The sequence below is a fragment of the Eumetopias jubatus genome, unplaced genomic scaffold (assembly GCF_037043125.1).
Source record: "Eumetopias jubatus isolate StellerSeaLion01/CBP00866 unplaced genomic scaffold, mEumJub1_p1.0 scaffold_5, whole genome shotgun sequence".
NCBI lineage: Eukaryota > Metazoa > Chordata > Mammalia > Carnivora > Otariidae > Eumetopias > Eumetopias jubatus.
In genome coordinates, this window is record NW_028274811.1 from 61,690,491 (window position 1) to 61,715,245 (window position 24,755).

The 24,755-nt window shown below is 34.2% G+C and overlaps 1 protein-coding gene across 9 annotated transcripts in view; it reads right to left on the reverse strand.

The window, feature by feature from the left end:
• Positions 1-24,755, reverse strand: part of SSBP2 (single stranded DNA binding protein 2) — a 284,391-nt gene that overhangs the window by 68,613 nt on the left and 191,023 nt on the right. For 5 of the 9 annotated variants that reach the window (XM_028114522.2, XM_088023368.1, XM_088023371.1 and 2 more), the window contains exon 5: positions 15,581-15,670. The exons of the other annotated variants lie outside the window; for them this stretch is intronic. In XM_028114522.2, the coding sequence (XP_027970323.1) occupies positions 15,581-15,670 (90 nt within the window). The remainder of the gene's footprint in view (positions 1-15,580; positions 15,671-24,755) is intronic. 9 annotated transcript variants of the gene reach the window in all.

The following is a 24,755-nucleotide window of genomic DNA, read 5'->3' on the forward strand; positions in this document are numbered from 1 at the left end:
GAAACTCTCTATTTATTTATTTTTAAAGACTATTTTTAAGTAATCTCCACACCCAACACAGGGCTCAAACTCAACCCCCAAGATCAAGAGTTGTATGCTCCACCAACTAAGCCAGCCAGGCGCCCCTAGAAACTCTTTAAATATTAGTCTCTGAGAATAAATTGATAATAAAAAAAATTTAAAATCATTAAAAAATAAGTTTCTTTAAAATGCCACTTAAGCATTTTCTACATACTATTTATATACTATATGTAACACATACTATTTTCTATGTACTATATTTTATTGTATAAGCACAATTTAGAACAAATCAGTGAAGAAGAGAAGAGTAATACTGATTTCTTTAGAATGGACAAATGTAACATTTAGAAGTTTACTCTTATGAAAGAAGTCTGAGGTATGTTCTAAATAAAACACAATTTTATGGGACTTATCTAATGTAAAGTAACTGAACTTTTCTGAGGACAAAATTGTTCATGTGAAGCTTGTTTCTAATTTTGAAAAATATAGTAACTTTTTAAAATGACTGAAAGAACACAATTACTAAGTTTAAGAAAATATGAACTGACAAAACAATTTAAAAAATCCTCACTTAAAAAGTGACTTCCTCACAGAATTACTTAACTGAAGTTTTATAGGTTTTATATTGTACAATTATAATAAAATCTGACTTAAAAATTTTATTTGAATGTGACTTTTGGACATACTTTATAGCAGAAATATACTTTTTAGAGTTTACTAGGTCAATCTCCTTACTATGTAAGAGGAAACCAAGGACCAAATTGCCATTTTAGTTTTCTTATAGAGATAACATCCTGCTACAGTAATAACTTTATGGAATGAAGGCAGGTACACATACTTCATTCTTATGACCAACTGACCATAAATAAATTGCCTGACTTGGCACTTCCTCCTCAGCCCCCCAGCAACTGTGCAACCATTCACTTAATGCAGAATTCTTTACCCTTGGTACTACTCAACCAGGAAAAGCTGAAAAGGCAGTGGTATTTCAGGTAAGCAAGTTAATTTGCATATAAAGCACTAATTAGCGTGTGCTCTTGATTCACTGAACTAAAAGAAAAATGACAACTGAAATAAAATCAATTTAGTAAGCTTTAGCTCTCTTTTCTTACATATTTTTGGTAGAGTTTTGATAATATATGTTGTCTTGAGTCCACTTATTAGTGTCTTTAAGTCACACGCCAAAAGGCAATAGAAGATGAGTAGAGAATGGTGATAAATGGATGTGGTACTATTAGAAGAGTATCGTCATTATAATCAAACTGTTCATTATAATCTGATAACTTATAATGAGGTTCATGAGGAAGGAAAGGAAGCAGTTAGCATATTCAAAGAGAGAAGGTACAGAGTTGCAGTCAATGAATATTTGGTTGGTTCCATAGCTGGCTCATTGAGTAAGTGAATGAACAATAATGATGGAAGAAAAGAGCAGAAGATTGAATAAAGTTTGGTTCTCTTCATAAAATCTCACCTGACCAACGTGTCTTGTTAAAAATAGGTGGTATCTCTTGGGGCTGTAAACAGGAAGCCTCAGGATTAGCAGTCTATCTGGTTTGTCTAGTGAGTACGTGCTTATCAATTATGTATAGAAGGGAAAATGCTGCTTGCTTCAATAGGGTAACTTATATCTTCCAGAGGACCTAATAAAAACAGTAAGGAAGAAAGTGTCGGCCCCAGGAAGATAATTATAATTACAATATCCCTATCAACAACATCCAAGAGAATGTCTCATGTAGATCACTAATAAGGCCTTTTACCCTCTCCTGCCCCTTTTCGGTTTCTTTTGCTATTTCTGGGGTGTCAGAGTTGACAAGTATGTTTCTTAGTTTTACAAACTGGCAGTATTTAGTAGCCAGTTTTTGGTATAAAAGGATGTCAGGTTAACTTACATATGATTTGGCAAAACAAAACAAAACAAAAGTGTAGTATCTTAATCGAATTTTTCCTGAAGCAAAGACCAGCTTTGAGAAGTGCTACCAATTCCTTACTGCAGTTCAGCTCTGAGTTGTCTCCTATAGTGCCGCACTTACACAAAGGACCCTACCTCCTCTTTTTAGACTGCAATCTATTCAGAGAGAGAGAATCCTCAAGCATGTTGAAGCTTACATATTCCTTTCCATTAAGAAAAGGCTCAGCATTTGAGTAAGAACATAAAACATTCTGTCTTCTTATCATATTGTCTTTAGCCCATAACCATCTCTGGTCCAAAATCTGTAAGAAAATCATTATTTGCCAAAAAGTAATTTGCTTCCATTACCGCTTAGGCAAAAATGTAAGATGCAAAGTGACATATAGGTAGAAAAAATATTACATTAATTACATAGAGACCAAATATCTAGTGCACTTGGTCTTGTGCAGACATGACTTTAGACAGATTTAATCTTTCTTCTGATATTTTTGATGTACTTTTTAAGCAGACAAAGGGAATAATACACAATTCTATGACATGAAAATCACTCCAGAATCTTTCAAGGGAAAAACTTCTCCCCAACAAATTTTTGGAAATGTTAAATATGCAGGTTCTAATTATTTTTTATAGTCCTGGAAAGGTAATAAAAATATGTTCACTCTAAGATTTTTCCGAAAGCATAAACATTCCTTTAAACACTAAATATTACCTTTTACTCACTGTGTCATTTTTCAGTTAATTCAATTCTCTTTACTGTACAAGATTTTCCTACATAGATATCAATTTTTTTTTTTTTAAGAGAGGGAGGTGGGAAGGGGCAGAAGGAGAGGCAGAAGAGAGAGACTCTTAAGCAGGTTCCACGCCCAGTACAGAGCTGAATAGGGGCTTGATCTCACAACCCTGAGATCATGACCTGAGCCAAAATTAAGAGCTGGATGCTTAACCAACTGAGCCACCCAGGCACCCCAGATTTTCCTAGTTAGATTTCTGTTCTCTATTTTTCAACTCCCTATTTCACTTAGAAGTAAATCTTCTTAATTGTGCTAACTTTCTTAAACTCATGTGCTATCAATAATAAATAATATTGAGAGTATTATTTCGAAAAATCTTTAGTGTTGTGACTTCTGCGTTTCACTACACAGCCATCTTTCATATAGTAAAAATGTTCACACAGTTTAATTTTTATAATTCCATGAAATACTTCATGAGTTTTCCATAGAAAAGTAATGAAGCATAAATTATACATCAAATGAATTTCGTCAAAGTCACTTTACAATTCATATATCTTAATTTGTTTAGTTTCTTTTCTGCTTTCCATAAAAACCTCCATCAGACATTACTGACACCCCAGTGGATAAGACACTCTTGATTAACACATTTTAATTCCAACTAGTATTAAACTAATTTAGCTTACGAAATGACATACTTGTGCTAAAGCATTCTGCTGATAAGCATAAATATGTAGCTTATCTCCCATACATCTTAGATATTCCATCATCATCAACGCTTAATTAAAATAACTCATATAAAATAACTGTAAAGTATTACCAGATCCAGTTTCCTAGATGTTATTTTTGTAAGGCTAATCCAATTCAGCACAGTCTTATAAGCAGGTTGATTCTTTCGATATGGATTTAGTCTAAGCATCAAAATTGCTCACTCACATTATGGGCCTTTTCAAGAAGATGACACAATTTCTCAAGCCTTCATTACATATATTAGGGGTGTGTGGCAATGGACTTCTAGATTGTGAATTGGGACCATGCTGTCTGCTGGTCTAATAAGGTATAAAAGTTTAATAACATTCTATAAAAAGCTTTAATAATTTGTTTTAGATCAATTTATATTCACAAATACATATAGACACATTTTGTTGTTGTTGTCTGTGAGGTAAGTAGCTGGAGTCCTACATGAGCTGAATCTGGCTCTGCGCTGCCTCCCACTACTGACTGAAGTCACAGCCAGATCAACCCATCTTAATGCATTAAAAAAATTACATTATGGGTATGAAAATACATATTTGGGATTTATAAAAGAAGCTATAACAATCATTTTTCAAAAGCGCTCTTATTTTTTCATTCAAGAATGCAAAAGTATTCCATTCTTCCTTTTCCCTTTTTTATATTCATACTTCCATATAAATGTGCCCCAGATGAGAGTATAGGAGAGATGTACTTTAATTTACCTAAATGTACCACTGGAAAAAAAGAAAGAAAGAAGAAAGAAAGAGAGAGAGAGAGGAAGGAAGGAAGGCAGGCAGGCAGGCAAGCATGCTACTTTTTTCTTATCCTTCTGATAATATGGTAGGGAAGATTCTACTGATTAAGGAATAGTCATTTCAAATTCTCAAATAGCAGTAAGAATGTTAAACAAACTGGCCTATGGTCTTGGTCTTCTAATACAAGTGGCAGATTATATATATATTTACTTTCTTTAAAAATGAAACGATACTCTCATATTCACTTGGTTACTTACCTAAATACATAAAATCTATAAAGTTACACAACTCTTGTCTAAACTTTATAGAATAATCTTTCTACAGAACAGGTTTTTATAGCAATTGGTAATGCACCAAAAAGTCTGTTTTGAAACTAGAGCTTACTAATTTGACTAATGCTAGAATGTATATAAAAAAAAAAGCAAAATGAGAAAACTCAAATTGCACAAAGTGGAGTTATTTCTCCATCTCCAATTTAAAATATTTTGATATACAAGTCTTAAATAGATATACGTACACAAAATTGATAAGACAAATTCAAATGGAAAATATATTTATGGATGTCAAGGTTAATGTGTAGAATACAAAAATGACAGAAAACGGGTAGTATTCACATTTGCAAGCACTTGAAGTAATTAATTCTATTTTACTTTTTCTTGAAAAGCATCCTACTGTTCCGATTACTCTATGCCCTGGCATTATATCTTCTACTCAAGATTGTACCTGCTTGCAGGGTATAATGGACCATCCCTGGCAATAGCCTATATGCTCTTCTTAAAGGAACCAGCCCAGCTGTTTTCTCTGTTCCTCGGCAAGAATGAACTGTTGATAGTAACCAACACTTCACTCCCAGCAACATATCTTGGCCCCCTCCAGCCACTGCCTCATCTCTTACTTTCCCTTTAGAGCAAAACTCCGAGTTGGGCACACTTATTGTCTCCAATTTCTCTCTTCCCTACTTTTATTTGGCTTCCATGCCCATCACTCCACAGAAACTGGCCCGATCAAGGCCACAAATTACATCCTTGTTAAATCCAACGGTCAACTGTCAGTCCTCAACTAATGTGAACTATCAGTAGCATTGGACACAGCTGATTATTCCTCTCCTTGAAACATTTTCTCCATGTGGCTTCCAGGATACCACAGTGCCTGGCTTTCTTCTTATCACTTGGACTGCTCTCTCTCATTCTTCTTCAGTGGTGCCTCTTCATTTCCTTGATTTCTTGACATTAGAGTGTACTAGGTCCATTGCAGAGCTTTCTGTCTCTATCAGTACTCACTAGCTTGATGTTCTCATCCAGTCATATAGCTTTAAATATTATCCACATGCTAATAATTCCCAAATGACTCTGGCCCAAGTCTGAACCACAGAACTGCAGACAGATAGTTTGTTCCCTACTCAACATCTCCTGAATATCTAATAGCTGTCTTAATCTTACCAAGTTCAAAATTAAGCTTCACTAGAAGCTCCCCCTCATACCTCCTCTTGGAAGTTTGACCTACATCAGTAAATGTCAACTCCTTTCTTCCAGCTGAGTAAGTCAAAAGCCTTGCAGTCACCCTTGATTTGTCGTCTTTTTCTCTCACAACACATATCCAGACCATCACCAGTATCTGTTGGCTTGAACTTCACAATATATCTAGAATCCAACCACTTCTCACTACTCTTACTACCTTAGTCCAGGCTGTAACAATCTCTTGTCAAAATTTTGCAACAACATCCAAACTGGTCTCCCTATTTCCATCCTTCCCTCCTATAGACTAATCTCAACAAGCAGCCAGAATAAGACTGTTAAAACACTCCACTCAAGGGTAAAACCCAAAATTCCTACAGTGACCTACAAAGTTCTACTTCACCTGACTTTCTATTATCTAGGACTTCATATTGAACTATTCTCCCCAGCAGACACTACACTTTAGCTACCTGGACCTTCTGTTGTCCTTGGAAATGCCAGTCATGCTTTGAACTCAGGGGCTTTACACTTGCTTGTCCCTCAGCCTCTAACACTTTCCCCAGATAGCATGTGCTTGTTCCCTCACTTTCTTCAGGTCTTTACAAACATGACATCTTCTTGATGAGTCCTTCTCTGGCCACCCTATCTAAAACTTTGGCAATGATGCCTATTTTCCTTTTAGGTTTCATTTTCCTCCCTAGTCCTTATCACAATCTAATATATCATATTTATTTTGTTACTATCTCCCTTATAAGTTCCATGTGGGCAGGGATTTCTATTTATCTTTTTTTTTTTTTTAATTCATAGGGAGCACAGGTAGCCCAAGGTCAGGGCTAGGCAACCCGCCCTAAGATGGCACCCCACCTCATAGGCCCCAGTCATATCTCCAGGAACCTGACTTTCACCAAGCTACATGCCTACAGGCTTACTTCTTCAACCTTCACCCCCTACCCCACCCACCTCCTTCCGTTGCAGTAAATGTTTGTTGTTGTATGTCATCAGCAATATTTGCCAATGGTTCTCAAATTTTAGTTTGTAAGACTCATCTGTTAAAAACAAAACAAAATGACAACAACAAAAACACAAAAGATTTCTGCCTCACTCCCTATCCCAAGAATTGTGACATACTGGAAGTTGGTTGACGCCCAGGACTCTCATGTCAGTACTGCACAAAACAAACTTGGAGGAACATTGTTCTTAGTCTTTACCATTTAGATTTCTTAGAAGCTATCTAGTGGTGGGCAAATTATGGCTCACCCACTAAGTGTGGCCTACCATTTGCTTTTGTAGATAAAGTTTCCCTGGAAGAGTTTTGCTGCATAGTGTCTGAGGCTGCTTTTACACTACAAGGACACCACAACAACAGAGTCGAGTAGTTGTAACTTCAAAGCTTCCAAAGCCTAAAATATTTACTATCTGGCTTTTTACAGAAAAAGTTTGTCAACTCCTCATATAGATACAAGATACATTATTTCTGAACACCACCTAGTGATAAGCTATCTTTTTAAAAAAGCTGAAGACGGGGTGCCTGGGTGGCTCAGGGGGTTAAAATTCTGCCTTCAGCTAAGGTCATGATCCCAGAGTCCTGGGATCGAGTTCCGCATCAGGCTCCCTGCTTAGCAGGGAGTCTGCTTCTCCCTCTCTCTCTCTCTGCAGCTCCCCCTGCTTGTGCTCTCCCTCTGTCAAATAAATTAAAAAAAAAATTAAAAAAAAAAAGCTGAAGATATCCTAATGTATACTTGACAAATCTATCCCACCCATATAGGGCATTTGTAATATATGTAATAACCCATCCTTATCTTTATTCTTTTTTTTAAGTTTTTTATTTATTTAAGTAATCTCTACACCCAACCTGGGGTTTGAACTCATGACCCCGAGATCAAGAGTAGCATGTTCCACCAGCTCATGCCCCACTCATTCTCATCTTTAATTCCCCAAAGAATGGTGACCATTTTGTTTCTGTAACCAACATTATAAAACTAAAATTGTTATAAATTGCCTTTGTATATTTGCAATTTTCTATACATTCCCCTCCCCACCAAGTAGCTATAATAAAATAAGAATTTTATTATTAAGCACTTGGGAAAAATTTTCAAAATAAGATCTTTTCAAAAGAAACTGTAATTTCAAATAGCTGAAAAATAGATAAACCCTTATCACAGGTTTAATTTTAAAATATGATATTTTATTGCTTCATACTAAATATCCTAATACCTTTAGCTAGCAGAAGTAGCATTAAAGTAAAAGGAAAACCAATATTGGTCTAGGGTGGCCAAGTTAACTTTTTCTGAAATATTCATTTTGATAAATAAACAAATAAAGTAGGGTTTTCTAACAGAAAATTATTTCATTCCATGCTACTGGGAAACCCATGTAAAGGCTCTGAGTCCCTGATACTCTCTTCTTTGCTCTCTGTCCATCTATTACTGCTGTAGGATCTTCAGTTGTTTGAAACTGCAATTTTTAAAAAAGCTTACTTAGTTACTCAAGCTGAGCAGTTTTAATTTGTTCTAATAGTTGAGGCCAGAAAAACTATTACCCCAACTGCAGGAAAGCATTATCAAAGCCAGCAGCTGTCAGGCACCTTTATTTATTTATTTTTTTTAGACTGCTTTTATCTTTGTAGTAGAGAAAAACTTGTTCTATTTTTGATATTTAGAATCTCTGTTCCTTAAAGATTCAAAATTACATTTTGAAGAAAATTAAACTTAATTTTTATGTCTTGAACTTTGATAAATAAGCAACCTTCCCACCTCTACTCTCTAAATCCTGGTGTATTTAATTCTGAAAAACACTTATTTTTAATGTCTGGATTTTTAAACTGACAATGTTATAGTTCGGTACGTCAAGTCTACTTGAGATTTTCAGTACCCTACTCATTCAAACTAAGGAAAGACATACTAACTAATTTTTTGGCTCATTATCTATGTTTAGAGATGCTATCTACAACTTCCAGGGAGAGAGAAAGGAAGTTTCTTCTGGTTTAGAGTATTTCCTAAAACTAACTCTGCAACAGCCATGTCAAGAAAGGTAAAAGGAAAGGAAAACCAATGGGAGTAGAGGCAATATGAAGATTAATAATAAAAGGGAACTGAGAAAGCATGTAGACTATTTAACTATATGTATAAATAACAGGGTAAAAAGGCTGTAACTGATTACAGAATAGTTGCATAAAAGTTTAAATAGGAATAGCAGAGCAGGGGTGCCTGGGTGGCTCACTTGTTAAGCATCCCACTCTTGATTTCGGCTCCCATCATAATCTTAGGGTCATGAGATGGAGCCCTGCAACAGGCTCCATGCTCAGCAGGAGTCTGCTGGAGTCTCTCTCTTTCTCTCTCCCTCTCCCCCTCTACCCTTCCCACACACATGCTCTAATAAATATATAAATCTTTAAAAAAAAGGAGTAGCAGAGCAGATGAGAATACTGAGTTCTGAAGGTATCTTCAAAATGTAGGAATTATTTCCAGAAATAAATTAAATACCACCTCAAGAAACATTTAACCACAGCTTGTAAATGTTCTTCCTTTTTTTTTGTTTTTGTTTTTTCAGTTTCAAGATCATTTGATTGTTAAATTAAATAATTATTTTTTCTTATTTTTTGATTCATTTTGATTCTTTTTCTTTTAAACTATCGAGAATATTATATTACCCTGAGCTTTGTTTTTGTCTTCATTGCTTAATGAATGTCATTTATACAGAGCTTTTTCAGGTCAGTAACAACACCATGAAGAAAAGGGAAGATTTCTTTCTATTTTTTTGTTCTTCTTATTGCATGATTATTATGTCAAAGCATTAGGTCAGCTCGCTACAGTACAGTCTTGCTAAAAATAGAACCTATGGAAAATACACCCTGAATAAGTAGAGACATCTACAAACCACCACTAGATGGCAAAGCAGCTTTCCTATTGCTAACATTAGGCCTGCAAGCAACCGTGACTTACACAAACCTGCTGCAACGTGTTTTCTACAGTATCAGAGTTTCTATCCATTCAGACTTTAAAATATGGATGATCACCTCAGTCTGAAACTAAATTGCTTGGTATGCTCTATATTCCACAAATATTTATAATCTTATTGATGTCAAAGTCTTAAATTTATAACCCAACATCAATGTATTATTAGTTTTCAACAATTTCAGTTAAGAAAACTAAAGATCGAGTGAGTAGAGGACAGCAAATTTATCCAAACAAAATATAACCACAGTAAGAATGAACCAAAGGGTTCAAAATTAGATATTTATAAGCATAGCCCACCTTAGTTATATATTCAAAGGCATCTACTTACCACTTGTTAAAAAGATTATTTTTTTAATAAAAGATATGGATATGTTTAATTACAGTGACAAAAAACAAGACAGAGTTTTCTACTTAAAACTTTTCTAGTGGGGAAAAAAAAAGTTTTCTTGTGGGAAAGACCAGAAAGGAGGGAAAAATATAGTATTTTCTCTCCTGTCAAGTTTTCTTGGTTGAAATAAAAAATGCCTGTTTCTTCAATGCAGTATAGGACATTCACAAGAGAAGCTTTCTTGTTACTCAAGTCTATAAAATTACAGAACTTCATAAGGTGACAAATAGTCTAATTTTTTTTAAACACAAAGGAAGAACTTTGTTTTATTTTATGCATTTTACTAAACCATTTTGATTGTTATACATAAGTGAGAAGAAAATCTAATTGGTTCAAGGAACACTGTTACCTATTCAATAAATTGCAAAAATCCAACTTTGCCTGTCTTTTGATAAGAATGCTATGAAAATGAATAAATAGCACATTGATGCTTTTAATATATAATTCATATTTCTTAGCATACAATGAAATTTTGCATACGATTCTAGCACAGGGACAGGAGACTCAGAGTATAGACTCAGTTTTGATTGCCTACTATGTGTATTCACACCAACCACAATAATGCATTTTCTTCCTCTAAAACTGCCAAACTAGTTAGATCAGTGGCCACTTTGCTTCCCCCTGACCCAGTAGCAAAACTTTCCAATTAAAGAAAGCTGCTCTAACGTCATTTACCAGTTCCATGGTAGGTAGGTCACTTTGAGAATTTATAGGGTTTTGTATACAAATTACTCTTTTGATAAAAGACTCCAAGTAAATAAACATGTGTCTTACTTTAAATGGCTTTATTTTACTAAATTGATACCTCCTTTTGCATGACCCACTATTCCCACTGATTTTACTTAATTGGTCTACTATTCAACAACAGAAGCTCTTCCATTTCAATAAAAATGTCAAAGTTGAAGTATGAACAATGTTAGTATCTATCACAAATAGACACTAATCTAAATTTTACAATATGATCACATAGTGAGTAAAACTCAGAATTACTGAAGCCGGTGCTTTATGTGCTAATTACAAACTCTTCTTTCTTTAGTTTCATTTTTTTTTTTTTTTTTTATTATTACATTCTGATAGGCTCAATCCTTTCCTGGCCTCATTCCATTGCAGCCGACCCCAAATAAGCTTTACATTTCCTCAGTAAGAACAGGAATTCAAAACTATTCTCATACTTTGGATAATTCTTGGAGGTTAATATCCCTTTTGGAATTGAGTTAGAAACTGGTGCTCAGACTTGAATTATGATTGTCTGCTGCTATTTCTACTCATATAAGTCAGCTAGCTGCTACTCTTCATTAACAACAGGCATTATGGCCAGAATTATGCTGAAGTAAAAACCAATCCCTGTAGGGAACCAATGCTGATATTTAGGAAATTCTTGAGCAGACTAATCCCATCATTATATGTACCAAAAGATAATAAGATCCTATTTCTTTTTTTAAAAGTTTGATAGTATGAGTTGTTCAATATTTCAAAGAGGTATTTCTAGGGAGACTGGATAGTAAGCTTGTTGAATAGGGAAAAAGAGTATTTGGGATTAGCTAGAATGGTCTCCCTGGATAAAGAGGAATGACATGTATCAAACTCAAACATATCTTTTTCTACTTTCTATCTTTCCTAACTCAGATAAAGACATTAAAACTTTCCAGAGGTCCAAAGTAAGAACCTCCCAGAATGATCCTTGATTCTTCCAACTCTTTCTTTTCTAACCCTAATTTGGTTAATCAACTAAAGCCTATCAAACAACTATGAATTGCTTCTTCCTTTCCAATCTTAATGCCAGTACTCTTCAATAGGTCCATAAAGTCTCTTCCTTGGGCTACTTACACTAGTCAACTGACTGATTCCCTCGCATCCATTCTCTTTAACGAGTTCTTTATCTTTCAAGTGTTGTGTTTTTGGAGTTCAGTTGCATAACCTCTTACTTTCTCCTTCTGTACTTTCTTGCTAGATAATTAATCTACCCCTGTGGACTCAAGGGCTCTTAATATAATGATAATCCTGCAACTTTTATCTCTAGCCTGATCAATCACTGCCTTAGGCTTCAAGCCCCTGTTCACTGGTCTAAAGGATATCTCTAACTGGAGGTCCCACAGGAACTTCATCTGTCCCACCTCATTTTGTGGTCTCTATCTTGGAAAATAAAACCCCCATCTGCCCAGGTTGAGACAGAAACCAGAATACTATTGTTGAATTCTTTTACTCACACCCTGTGCATTTATTTGTCTCTTAAATCTGTTCATCTCTCTCTACACTCACTGCCACTAGTTCAGGCCATCATCAAATCTCATTTGGATCATTGTAGCAGCCTTCTAAATAGTCTCTCTACCTTCAGACCTGTCCCTCTGCAATCCTGGCTACATTAGAGTGATTTTTCTAAAAGTACAAATATTAATATGCCTCTCTCCTGCTTGAAATCCTTCAATAGCTTGTTACTACCCTTAAGATCAAGTTCATTCAAACTCTTACCTGACCTACCAGCTCCTCAAGGTTCCTCTGGAGCCTCATCACCAGCCACTCTCCATTGTTTTTTTTAAATATTTAGATATTTAAATATCCTCTCCCCTCTGGGCCTTTGGAAATTCTTTTCCCTCTTCCTGGAATATTCTTTCCCTTGCTCCCTGCTTCTTTGCTTAACTCATCTTTGGATGCCAGTTTGGATTTCATTTACTATTTCGACAATACTTCCCTGACAATGACCTCCCAAGATTTGGTTTGGTGGCCTTCTGATTTGCCCTAAGAGCACACTCTACTCACTTAATACAGCCATTTTCTTTCTCTACTCTAATTGCCTCTCTCTCCTTAACCACAATGTATGTTTTTTGAGGGCCTCTATACTTATGCTTCCACTGTTCCCAGTTTCTGGAATATCATTCCCCTGCTTTTTTCCTGGAAAACTTTTTCTGAACTACTCCCAGCTTCAATTCAGGTAGACTTACCAGCTCTTCTTCTAGGTCATCACAGAACATTACACTTGATTCTGTTACAACATATAGCTTGCTACATTACAGTTACTTATTTTTAATAATGCCCTTTAGCTAAACAGTGAGTGTCAGGAAGGTACATATTAACATACTCATTTTTAGATGCCTACCACAGTGCCTGGTATGTAGTAGTTCTTCATTATGTACCTACCAGAATAATTAAAACAAAGTTAACTCTGTTTCAACTACTCCTACCAAGAATTAGGCAAAAGACAGGTAAGACGAAAATGGGTCATTTTACAAAACGTGAAGATGAAAATGTATGGGTTTATACAACTTTGCTTAACCCTAGAAGTATTCAGCTTCTTTCCTGACCCACCCCTCTTTTTAAAAGTGCCATTTAGAGAGTTTCTACTAACTCTTATATGTAAATAAACCCTTTTGATTTACTCCCTAACTCTAATTCATCATTGGCAAGAGAAAGAGCATGAGAGAAAAAAAAATTAAATGAGCTAAAAATATTTTATGAATAATGATCAATTATGAATTTTAAAAGGTCAATTCTATGGCAGAAGTCCAGAAAGCCTTGATTTGAATCCCAACCCTGTCACTTCCTGACTTTGTGCAAACCACTTATCTCTCAAGTCTTCGTTTTTCCATCTGTGCAGTAAGAACTGTAGTAATACATGCGTCGTACCTAGGGTTATTGTTGGAATTAAGACTTTATATACGTAAAACATTTAGAACAAAGCATGACATAGAGTAGCAGTTAATAAGTGTTAGCTGTTATTATTATCTTAAATCGAGATTGTTTAATTAATAAGAGTTACAGTATGTTGCTAGATTATAGGAAAGGACCCTCAAGATAGAATATGAGTTCTAAAAGACTTCTGAATACTCTAGACCAGTTGGGTATTAATATAGAGTAGTGATACGAATAAGCATGTCCTAAAGGACTTTACATTTCAGAGTTGGTACTAGGTTCTAATTAAGACCTTTGTGTTTAATTGCTGTAACTCTGGAAGATTTTATTTCTCTATTTTCACATTTATAAGTACCCTGATCTACCCTGTAATGATGGTATGGATTAACTAACAAGTGACTGTCAAGGACTTTGAAAATACAAAAACACTAAAATGACAAATCAGTGTAAGTACCTAATGTAATTCACTAACAATATAGGATACTACATTAATTCCCACAATGCCTTCTAATTCTAGTTCTTAACTCCTAAGTTCTTGTTAATTTTCTCAAAGGATGTTATAAAATATACTATGTAGTAAAAAAAAAAAATAAACTTCAGAATCTGTATTAGTTTGGGTTAGAAAACTGTCAGAATTAAATGTAGATCCAATAAAATTTAAAAGTGATGTATTATAGGCAAGGATGCAGAGAAAGGGGAACACTTCTACACTGTTGGTGGGAATGCAAGCTGGTGCAGCCACTCTGGGAAACAGTATGGAGGTTCCTCAAAAAATTGAAAATAGAGCTACCCTACGACCCAGCAATTGTAATACTGGGTATTTACCCCAAAGATACAAATGTAGTGATCTGAAGGGGCACATGCACCGCAATGTTTACAGTAGCAATGTCCACAATACCCAAACTACAGAAAGAGCCTAGATGTCCATCAACAGATGAATGGATAAAGAAGATGTGGTATATATACACACACACACAATGGAATATTATGCAGCCATCAGAAAATGAAATCTTGCCATTTGCAACGACGTGGATAGAACTAGAGGGTATTATGCTAAGCGAAATAAGTCAGAGAAAGACAATTATCATATAATCTCACTGATATGAAGAATTTGAGAAACAAGACAGAGGATCACAGGGGAAGGGAGGGAAAAATGAAACAAGACGAAACCAGAGAGGGAGACAAACCATAAAAGACTCTTAATCTCAGGAAACAAACTAAGGGTTGCTGGAGTAGAGGGGGGTGGGAGGGAGAGGGTGGCTGGGTGATGGACATTGGGTAGGATATGTACTATGTTGAGTGCTGTGAATTGTGTAAGATTGATCACAAACCTATACCCCTGAAACAAATAATACATTATACGTTAATAAAAAAATTTTTAAAAAGTGATGTAATTCTAAAATCATTATCATCGTTGCTAAAATAAATGGTCTTGTTGAGATTTAAAAATATCAGCATATGTATTTTAAAATCCGATTTTAAAATGTCATGTAATAATATTAGTAACAATTCCAGCTTAAAAGCCAAAGAGATGATTATCAAAATATTTTTGATAAAGCCTATCATTCTGATAAATGAAAAGGTTATGATTTAGCCATATTTTAAAAGTACAGCCAAATCTTGATTATCTTTGGTCCGTGGAGATCTGGACAGCTGGGGTAGTTAAAATCCATCTATCATTTCAGAACTTCATCTTTAGCCTCTCCTCCCACCACATCTTTACCACAGTTAACTTAGTGGGCCAGTTTGCATTTCCACTCCCTTTTTTTCTTACTTGAACAAGGAAATGGCAAAATAAATACATGAATAAAAATTTGACAACAAATAAGACATAGGAAGGAAGGGCTAATCTATACACTAGATAACCCGTCTCTGAGTATCAAGAGTTGGCTGCACACATTGTTTACCTTAAGAATTAAAACAGCCTCATTCTCCTTCATGTCTTTAAATAAAACCAAACAGGAGCTCCTATGCCTTAACATCCCTAGTCAGCGTTTCTCTGAGTACCTGAAAGAACCCTGGTGGTACAGGACCTACTGGCATGCCATCTCCTGGGGGAACGTTTCCTAGCACTGGGCTGGGAGCTGCTGCAGCGCTCTGCAAAGAATAAAGGAGAAACAAACCTACATCATTACAGCGAAGGCACAAAACCAAAGACTAACGATCACAGACTGTAGGAAGGGGAGCTTTTCATTCCCAGGAATAACTATTGGTAATTTCCCCCACTCTAGAGGTAAACTAAGGTACAGCAGTTAGTTTTGTATATGACTAAGTTATTTGGTTTAAACAAGTCTTTTAAAACTGTTTGAATCATAGGATTTTAATAAGATGGTATATTTGAATGATATATAAAAGGCAAATAATAACACGACAAAAAGATAAAAGTTTAAGTAAATGCTTTATTGAAGGCACAGGCATCTGAAATGGTAACATCAATAACAAATATGTATATATGTAGGTAATAAGTTTGAAAACGGTGGGTACAAAAGTTGGAAAAAAGAACTCTTTTTTTAGATTATGCTTTTCTGTGTCGTAAACAAGAACAATTAATTTTCTGCCTATAGGTGGTAACACATTATTCAATTTCTGATATATTACAACCGGAAGCCAAAATATAATTGATAGCAAAAACAGGGTGGTGAGGATGAAAAAGTAATTAGGAGACTGGATAAAAGAATTAGATTTAGAGAGATTAGTTTCATATAAACAGATTATGAAAGAAACAGATTGAAAAACTCAGTCTATTTCACTTACAAATTATTTTATGGAACCCTAGAGCTTCATGAAATAGGAGTACTAAAAATTTTGAGTTAGACTCTTTGTAATCAAATCGAGGTTTTGGATTTAATTATTACATACAACAGTAATACATATCACTCACTACTCCACAACATGGGTTTCATTTCATCCTTCTACCTAGTTACATATTATAAATACTAAGAACAGTCATAAAGGGACCAGAAATGTGCTGAAGAAAGATCAGTATGAATACAACAGTTCTGCTATGAAAAGAACTCAAAACAAATACTGGATCTAGTATATCTGTTGCACTGTCCTTGTTCATATATCAGTGTATTCATTCATACATTAATATTCCATTAGAGAATGAAAAATCAATATATTTGTAGCCTACATTTCCTGGTATATAAATTGATAAAAATACTAAAACATGTTTATTCTATAATACTAGCAGTTTTTAATAATGAAGACCAATGATTTTAGTATTTCCTGAGGAAATCTAGATTTAAATGTGGTTATCTAAAATGTTGCTTACCAATGAATGCCAAAATTCTAAACTTCTGATAAAGCAAATAAAAGGACAAATAATATTTCTTAGATATTAAGATGAAACATTAATCTGTTATTCTATTTTATTTTATTATTATTACTTTTTTAAGTAGGCTCCACGCCCAGCATGGAGCTCAATGCAGGGCTTGGACTCACAACCCTGAGATGAAGACTTGAGCAGAGATCAAGAGTGAGACGTTTAACCAACTGAGCCACCCAGGCACCCATGTTATTCGATTTGAAGCAAAAACATGCAATTTAATTAGTGTACATTAATTGAATACCTACCATTTGCCAGATATTGTCCTATTTTGCTTTATGTATCAACATTCATGTTTTTAGAAAATGAAAGGCACATTTTTTTTTTTCATTTTAACTAACCTGGTGTAAAGTTTTAACATACAGTGTTACAGTAAGAGGAAAATTTACCACCAAACATTTATCCTCTTTTAGTTTAAATATGATTACAGGTAGATCTAGGAAAAAAGACTTGATCAAGGTCCTTTGACAGTCAATTACTGTCATGGGGAAGCTGCTCTCAGTACTAAGAGCTAAACATAGGATGTCACTATTGTTCTAATTAATTGCAGGACAGAAACTTTTTTTTAAAGATGTATTTATTTATTTGAGAGAGAGAGACAGAGAGAGTTAGAGAGCAAGAGAGAAAGAGAGCAAGAGAGAGAGAGCATAAACGGGGAGGAGAGGGAGAAAAGCAGGTTCCCTGCTGAGCAGGGAGCCCAAAGCGGGGCTCAATCCCAGGACCCTGAGATCATGACCTAAGCCGAAGGCATATGCTTATCTGACTGAGCCACCCAGGTGCCCCAATAGAAACATTTTGAGATAAGTTTGTAAACCATCCTCACCTATACTTTTACAGATATGTGTACTACACCTTTGAGCAGGTTTATAAAAACAAAATAGAATTCAGTGAATTATTGCAGTTTCTTAGTATAATTCCAAGATGTTATTTCTCCCTCAATTGTAGTTGCCTAGCATGTGATGTGATAAGCACTGGGTGTTATACAAACTGATGAATTATTGAACTCTACATCTGACACGAATGTTGGCTAATTGAATTTAAATTAAAAAAATAATAAAATTAAAAACATTTCAAAGCAAAAAACAAAAATAAACAAACAAAAACCTTCTGCCTCCCCAAAGGAGAAGAAAAAGTTTGTTTGCATCTAAATTAAAATTCAACAAAAATGCTGGATCATCATTGGCTCCTTTACTTTTTTCTTTTTTGGGGACCACAGAGCTTAAAGGTATATAATATGCTAGCTTATTCTTCAAAGTTCTTCATTATATATGCTTCCTATGGTATTTTTCATCTATTATTTAAAAGTGAAACAAAATGTATGATTCAGATGAAGATTTAAACAATTAAATCTTTAAAAATGGCTTTTGAATGTTCATTTCATGACTTCAAAATTATTGAACAAATTCAATCAAAATATATATTGTCGAGAACTCTTTAACACTCTGCAACAGAGCAGTTAACACAATAGGAAAAAAAATCCTTAAAATCCTTGCCATTTGGAAATTAACATGCTAGTGCGAGAAGAAAGATAATGATAAGTTCTATGGAGAAAAAAAGAACAGGGAACAGAGAGTTCCCAATGAAGGGGGTAGGGATTATAATTTTAAATAGAATAGTCAGGAATGAATGAATAAATCATACAAACTAATGATCACGTTATGGTGACTAACTGATTTAAATATGCCTTTTACTCTGTTGTTGAGACTGCCTCCCTACATTTCAAGAGGTACCAAATTCCTACAGTTTGCACCTATTCCCTCACAGTGGCACAAGAATTTTGTGGAAATTTTTCTTTCTTGATAATCGTACTTTGGGCAAATAGTATTCTTGAAAAGAATAGAAGTGAAAAAAAAAAACAGAATAGAAACAGCAAACTGTTTCTTGAAAATAGAAAAGAGTTTTATAGCTAGATGATTTATGTATTAGAACATGATGTACTTTTCTGGTGTGATAGTAATTTCTAGCCTTGGCACAAGGACACAAAGTGAAATGAACAGAACCTTAGTAATTACCAGTTTGTTTACCCAGTACAAAGCACTACATCAGAGCATTTCAGCCCAAACTTCACTCTGTGGACCACATTTTTGAGCTAAATCATTCATCCATTCCTCTAGGATTTATTGACAAGGGATAACTCACCCTTTATTGTACTGTGTGGACTCAAGCTTAGGGTACCATTTGGTACACTGTGTTAATCATTAACAAATACTAGTCTGATAATAAATACTCCAGAGGTACACCAAATTGCACGGCAAGCATTGTGAAAGAGTGTATTTCTCAAATCATTTAACTTGCTCATTTATATACAGTAGCAATATAAATAATATATGCTTTGAAACTGTAAGCAAAATGAGAATCAAGTTTTTGGGATTAGGGATTTATGTAGAAGAAAGAAGTACAAAATTTCTTGGATTTCATTGCTACGATTTATTTATTTTTATTTTTTCTTAGAGAGAATGGGCTAACGTGTGGGGGAGCCGAGGGAGAGGGGGAGAGAGAGAGAGAATATCAAGCCACACCCACTAGGAAGCCAACTGTGGGGCTTGATCTCATCACCCTGAGATCACAAACTGTCATTGCTATAATTTCTAGGACTTGTTTCAAGTTTACTTCCAACTTACGAGAAATTTATCTCTTGACTTGAGGATTGACAGAAAATTGTTGGCTCTAATTTATAAAGTCTGTATTATTCTGGACGGTTGTGACTAAATCACAAAAGAGGAGCAAGTAGTTTAATTACATTAAGAACTACTAGAAAGCATTAGTTTCACTGGATTTGTGTGAATTCCCATTAGAATACCATGAAAAATCCTTTATTATGTAATATGTGCATGATTAGGGTTGACTTTTTATTTTCTCTCTCTCATAAAAAGAAAATCCTGTAAATATTATGGCTTTAATATTTCTTCTAACCAAATTGAATACATAAGACCTCAGGGCAAATGTGAGAATATTAATTATCATTAAAAGTGTTTTGTCTCTCTACTGGATTAATTTGTATGATTTCAATATATATGTTTAGATAGGTATTTTCTATCTGCTCTTAAATCATTTACTTTGTCATAGTCTTAAATTTCAAGGGTTTTTGGGGCGCCTGGGTGGCTCAGACGGTTATTCAGCTCAGGTCATGATCCCAGGGTCCTGGGATTGAACCTCACTTTGGGCTCCCTGCTCAGTAGGGAGCCTGCTTCTCCCTCTCCTCTTACTGCTCCCCCCGCTTGTGCTCTCTCACTCTGTCAAATAAATAAATAAAACCCTTTAAAAAAAGTAAATTTCAAGGGTTTTTGAGAGTGACAACTTTACTTTTTCTTTATTTCCCCAAGTCGCTAATATAATTTTATCTACTTTTTATATATGCAATATATTAAATTTGGTGAATTATTTGCTTTCCCAAGGACACAGTAAAATGAACTTTAAAGAGTCACCACGAAATCTTTACATGTTGTTATATATTTATCTTTGCTTAAGTCTGTGTGGCCATTTTCCTCTCTTGGACTTCCTATACTTAAATAATTCTACCCTTTAAGAAGGCATGAGTCAATCTGTGCCCTTTCTTTCTTTTTGTGTTGTTTGTTTTTCCTTTGTATATATAGATGTCTAGCACCATTTTCCATTTTCTCCTTTCTCTTAAGTGCTATTATATAACTGCATTTAAAAAATATTTTTATTCTCCCTCTAATTCCCTATTTCTGAATTTAAAGAAGAGAGATACACTGTTACTTTATATTTTATCTTCTTAAATAAAAATCTGTAATAGAAATGAAAAGAATTCTTATTTTAATCTTAGTTATTATCACTAGTGGCCTCTGATAGAAAAAAATTGTATATACTTCTGCATGGAGGTTTCAAAACAACACGTATATAATAAAATTTTGCTTAAAAATAAAATTAGGATACAATTGATTACTAAATTAGCATTTATCAAGATTCTACACATTAAATAACTAACAGTTTTATTTACTAAGGATGTTAGAGAACCAGTTGCCTAATTATACATCAGGGAATCAAGATATAAAGTCTGTACTTGGTGCAATAGAAAAAATATTTTAAGTATATATAGAATTGTTAAGGTAATAACAGAAGAACTAAAATAGTGACATGATTATTAGAAATAGGAAGGATTGATTAAATGGAAGAGTGAGTAGGAAGAAATTGGGCAGGGAGTTGATTTTTAGTATTAAACTATCTGTGCTATTTTTAAGCCATATGCAAGGAAGTTTTTTGAGAAACATTTAAAATGGTGATAATATCTTGTCTTTACAATTTTAAGGCAAAGCACAATTAAATATTTGTCTGTTGGTTGAAGACATATTCTTTATCATACTAAGAAATCTTTCTATGCCTACTATTCTAAAAACAATTTTCAAAGAAATCAGAAATTAAAAAAGATGCTTTGCCTTTTTATATTTGATTGATACTTTGGTTTTTCTTTTGGGAAGCATGATATAAGTAATCATATATTGATAGTTTTTTTTAAACTTAAAGCATCATTGTATTTCTGAGATAAGCCATGCTTGATCATCATGGGTGATCCTTTTAACAGGCTAATGAATTATATGTGTTAATATTTTATTCAGGATCTTTACATCTATATTCTAAATGAGACCAGTTTAGAATGTTCCTTGCTGTATTATATCTTTCAAACTTGAACATTCAGATAATTTTACCTTCTCAAAATGAATTGGATGGCAAACTATCTTTTATAATGCTCTGAAAAGTTTTATAATACAGTGTTTATCTGCTTTTTGAAAGTTAAAAAATATGCAGCAGTAAAACTGCCTGAATACAAAGGCAATTTTGGAAATAATTATGGTCATTATTCTTTTTATATTTTCTAAACTTCTATTTGCTTCAATTCTGTTCATTTACATTTTTCCCAGAACATTTCATTTCATTGAGATTTTTAGTTTTATCCATATTCACACTACTTTTACATACTTAAAAAAAAGTCCTCTGCAGCAGCTGTGAGACTACTAGTCGACCATAAACATCTGTTTTTCCCTTCTTCCATGGTAGGAGAACTGTAGCCAAGCACACAGCAGCCCAACTACACCATAATTCTGTCTCCCTTTTTCTCACCAAGAATCAAGGTTCTTACTAATGGAATGTGAGCAGAAGAGGTATACACCATATCCAGGCTTTGGTCTTAAGAGTTTGGAATGTAGCTTACCTAATTTTTTTTTTTTTTAAGATTTTATTTTTGAGTAATCTCTACACCCAATGTGGGGTCTGAAACTACAACCTCCAGATCAAGAGTTGCATGCTCTACTGACTAGGCCAGCCAGGCGCCCCATCCTACTTATTTTTAATTAGAGACCTAATTGCTGTCACGCTGCTAGCCTCAGTCTCAGTCTCTGGATGACTTCACGGAGCAGAGCCGCTCACCTGCCCTGGACCACCTTACCAAACTGCTGGCCCTGAAACAGATGATGAAGATTCATTTTCTCTCTCCTAAACTGAATTAGCATTGTCATCATTATCTTTGCCAGAAACTGTTTACTTCTTTTGCTGTTTTTATTATCTCTATTCTCATGCTTTTTTTAAAAAAGGCTTTATTATTTATTTTCAAACTTCTCAATTAAATTAGTAAATAATTTATTTTTTTTAAATACAAAGAATATAAAACTATAAGGTTTGGCTCTGAATTTACCTTTGATTGAATCTGCAAGGTTTGATGTTGATGTTCATGATTTTTTCCCTAAATCATCTAATCAGTATAATTTTGATTACTGGATATAACTGGAAACCAAAATTATACTGATTAGATGATTTAGCAAAAAAAAATATGAGAACAGCAACATCAAACCTTGTCAATATAAGCAAAGATATATTTTAATTTACAAATGGTTGGAGGCTTTTTTTTTTTTAATTTCTAGCTTTCCCAACTGTGTCTAGATAAGATGTAGTATACAATTTCTATATTTAGGAATTTGTTGAAGAATTTTTTTGTGGTCTAACCAATGATCAATTATCATAACTTCCTATGGATATTTAGTAAAATATCTATTGTCTACATTTTATCCATTTGTATAATATCTTCATATTGTCTCTATTTTTTGTCCCCTTGCTCTTTCAAATATATATAATACCCTACAATTCTTGTTTGTCCATTTCTCCCTTATTTTCCATGTTTAATAATCACTGCCTCAAATCTACTTTGTCTGAAATTAATATTGCAAGCTCTTCTTTCCTTGTGTGTTTATTTTACGTCTCCCATCCATTTATTTTGAAACTTTATGCTATATTTGTTTCACTTGTGAGCAAGAAAAGTCCTCTAATATGCATCTAACGAGATGTCCTTTAAAATCGGAAAAAAAGGAACAAATTGTCTTTATCTTAAGTTTTAAAGGTATTAAAATTAAGACAAAAAATATCATTTACCCTTTCCTGATGAAAAAGGAAGCTAGCTTACACTTCCTATTCTATATCTCCCTCTTCCATTTCCTAATTCTTAGTATAAACATCTGGAGTTTTAGGCATACACATTTTATTTCCATCATCTCTTCCTTCAGTAATAACTTTTGGCCTCTCCATTCAGTTTTGTAACCATACTTTCAGCTTCAAAAATAAAGAACTCCAATTTTACCTATTGTTTTCCCTAACAGTTTCTTTTCTTTTTTTTCAAAGATTTTATTTACTTATGTGAGAGAGAGAGCAAGATAGTGAGAGAGAAAGCACGAGCAGGGGGGAGAGGGAGAAGCAGACTCCCCCCTGAGCAGGGAGCCCGATATGGGGCTCAATCCCAGGACCATGGGATCATGACCTGAGCTGAAGGCAGATGCTTAACCGACTGAGCCACCCAGGCTCCCTGCCCCGCTATCAGTTTCTTAAAAATAACATAACATTTGCTACCCAGGACTTTCAATTTGTATACATTTCTAGGGTGACCAGAGGATACAGAAATATCATTTTCCAAACCCTTATATATGCAAATGTCTTTGCCGACTCTCATCAAAACTAGAGATACCACTGCTGGCTGATATTTAGTGTTGCAGAAATCTGATCCTGTCCTGAGTTTTGTTCCTAGGGATGTAATCTGTTTTTCTCTTCTAGATATTTGGACGATGTTTTCTTGATATTTATAATTCCCAAATGCCTCAATTCTGTACCTAGGTACTGATTTCTAAATTACTTGCCTAAAATGATGTGAACCTCTTCAGTGATCATTCCTGAGTTATTTTTTGAAACGCTAGAAAGCTGGTGGGGAGAAAATCTTTTCAGTTAGCAGGTATAAAGGAAAGATCTGACAAACCTCAAAGGGTCATTCTTTGCAAATGTTATTAGTAACTAAGTAAACAGTTAAGATATTATTGATAACTAGGGAAATATGCTTAGGAATCTTGCCAGGAAAGGATTTTTCTAAGTTATTGGTGGCATGGGAAATTGGTACACTTGTAGCAAGCACTTTACATGTATATATCATGTGCTATAAAAAATGAATAAATTTTGACTAAGTGATCCTTCTTTTCAGATACTATTCAAATATAAATTCTGAACTATGAGAAAAAATAGTACACATAAAATATGTTCACTGTCATATATTTATAGTAAAAAATACTCAGAGTAACCTAAACCTTCAGCAATAATGTAATGCTTAAATAAATTGTAGTACATCAAGTGACAAAACATGATTCAACTATTAAAAATAATGGTTACAAATGGAATTATTTGGGAAACATAGGAATTTGTTTATGATATAATGCTTTGTGAAACATGACAAATACAGAATTGAGTGTAGAATATATATACTATATTTATGCAAATGATAAAAAATAATCTATGAAAGACAGTGGGTGGATACATAAAGTTAACTGTTAAAATTATATAAATGATTTTTTTCGAGAAAAGCTTTGT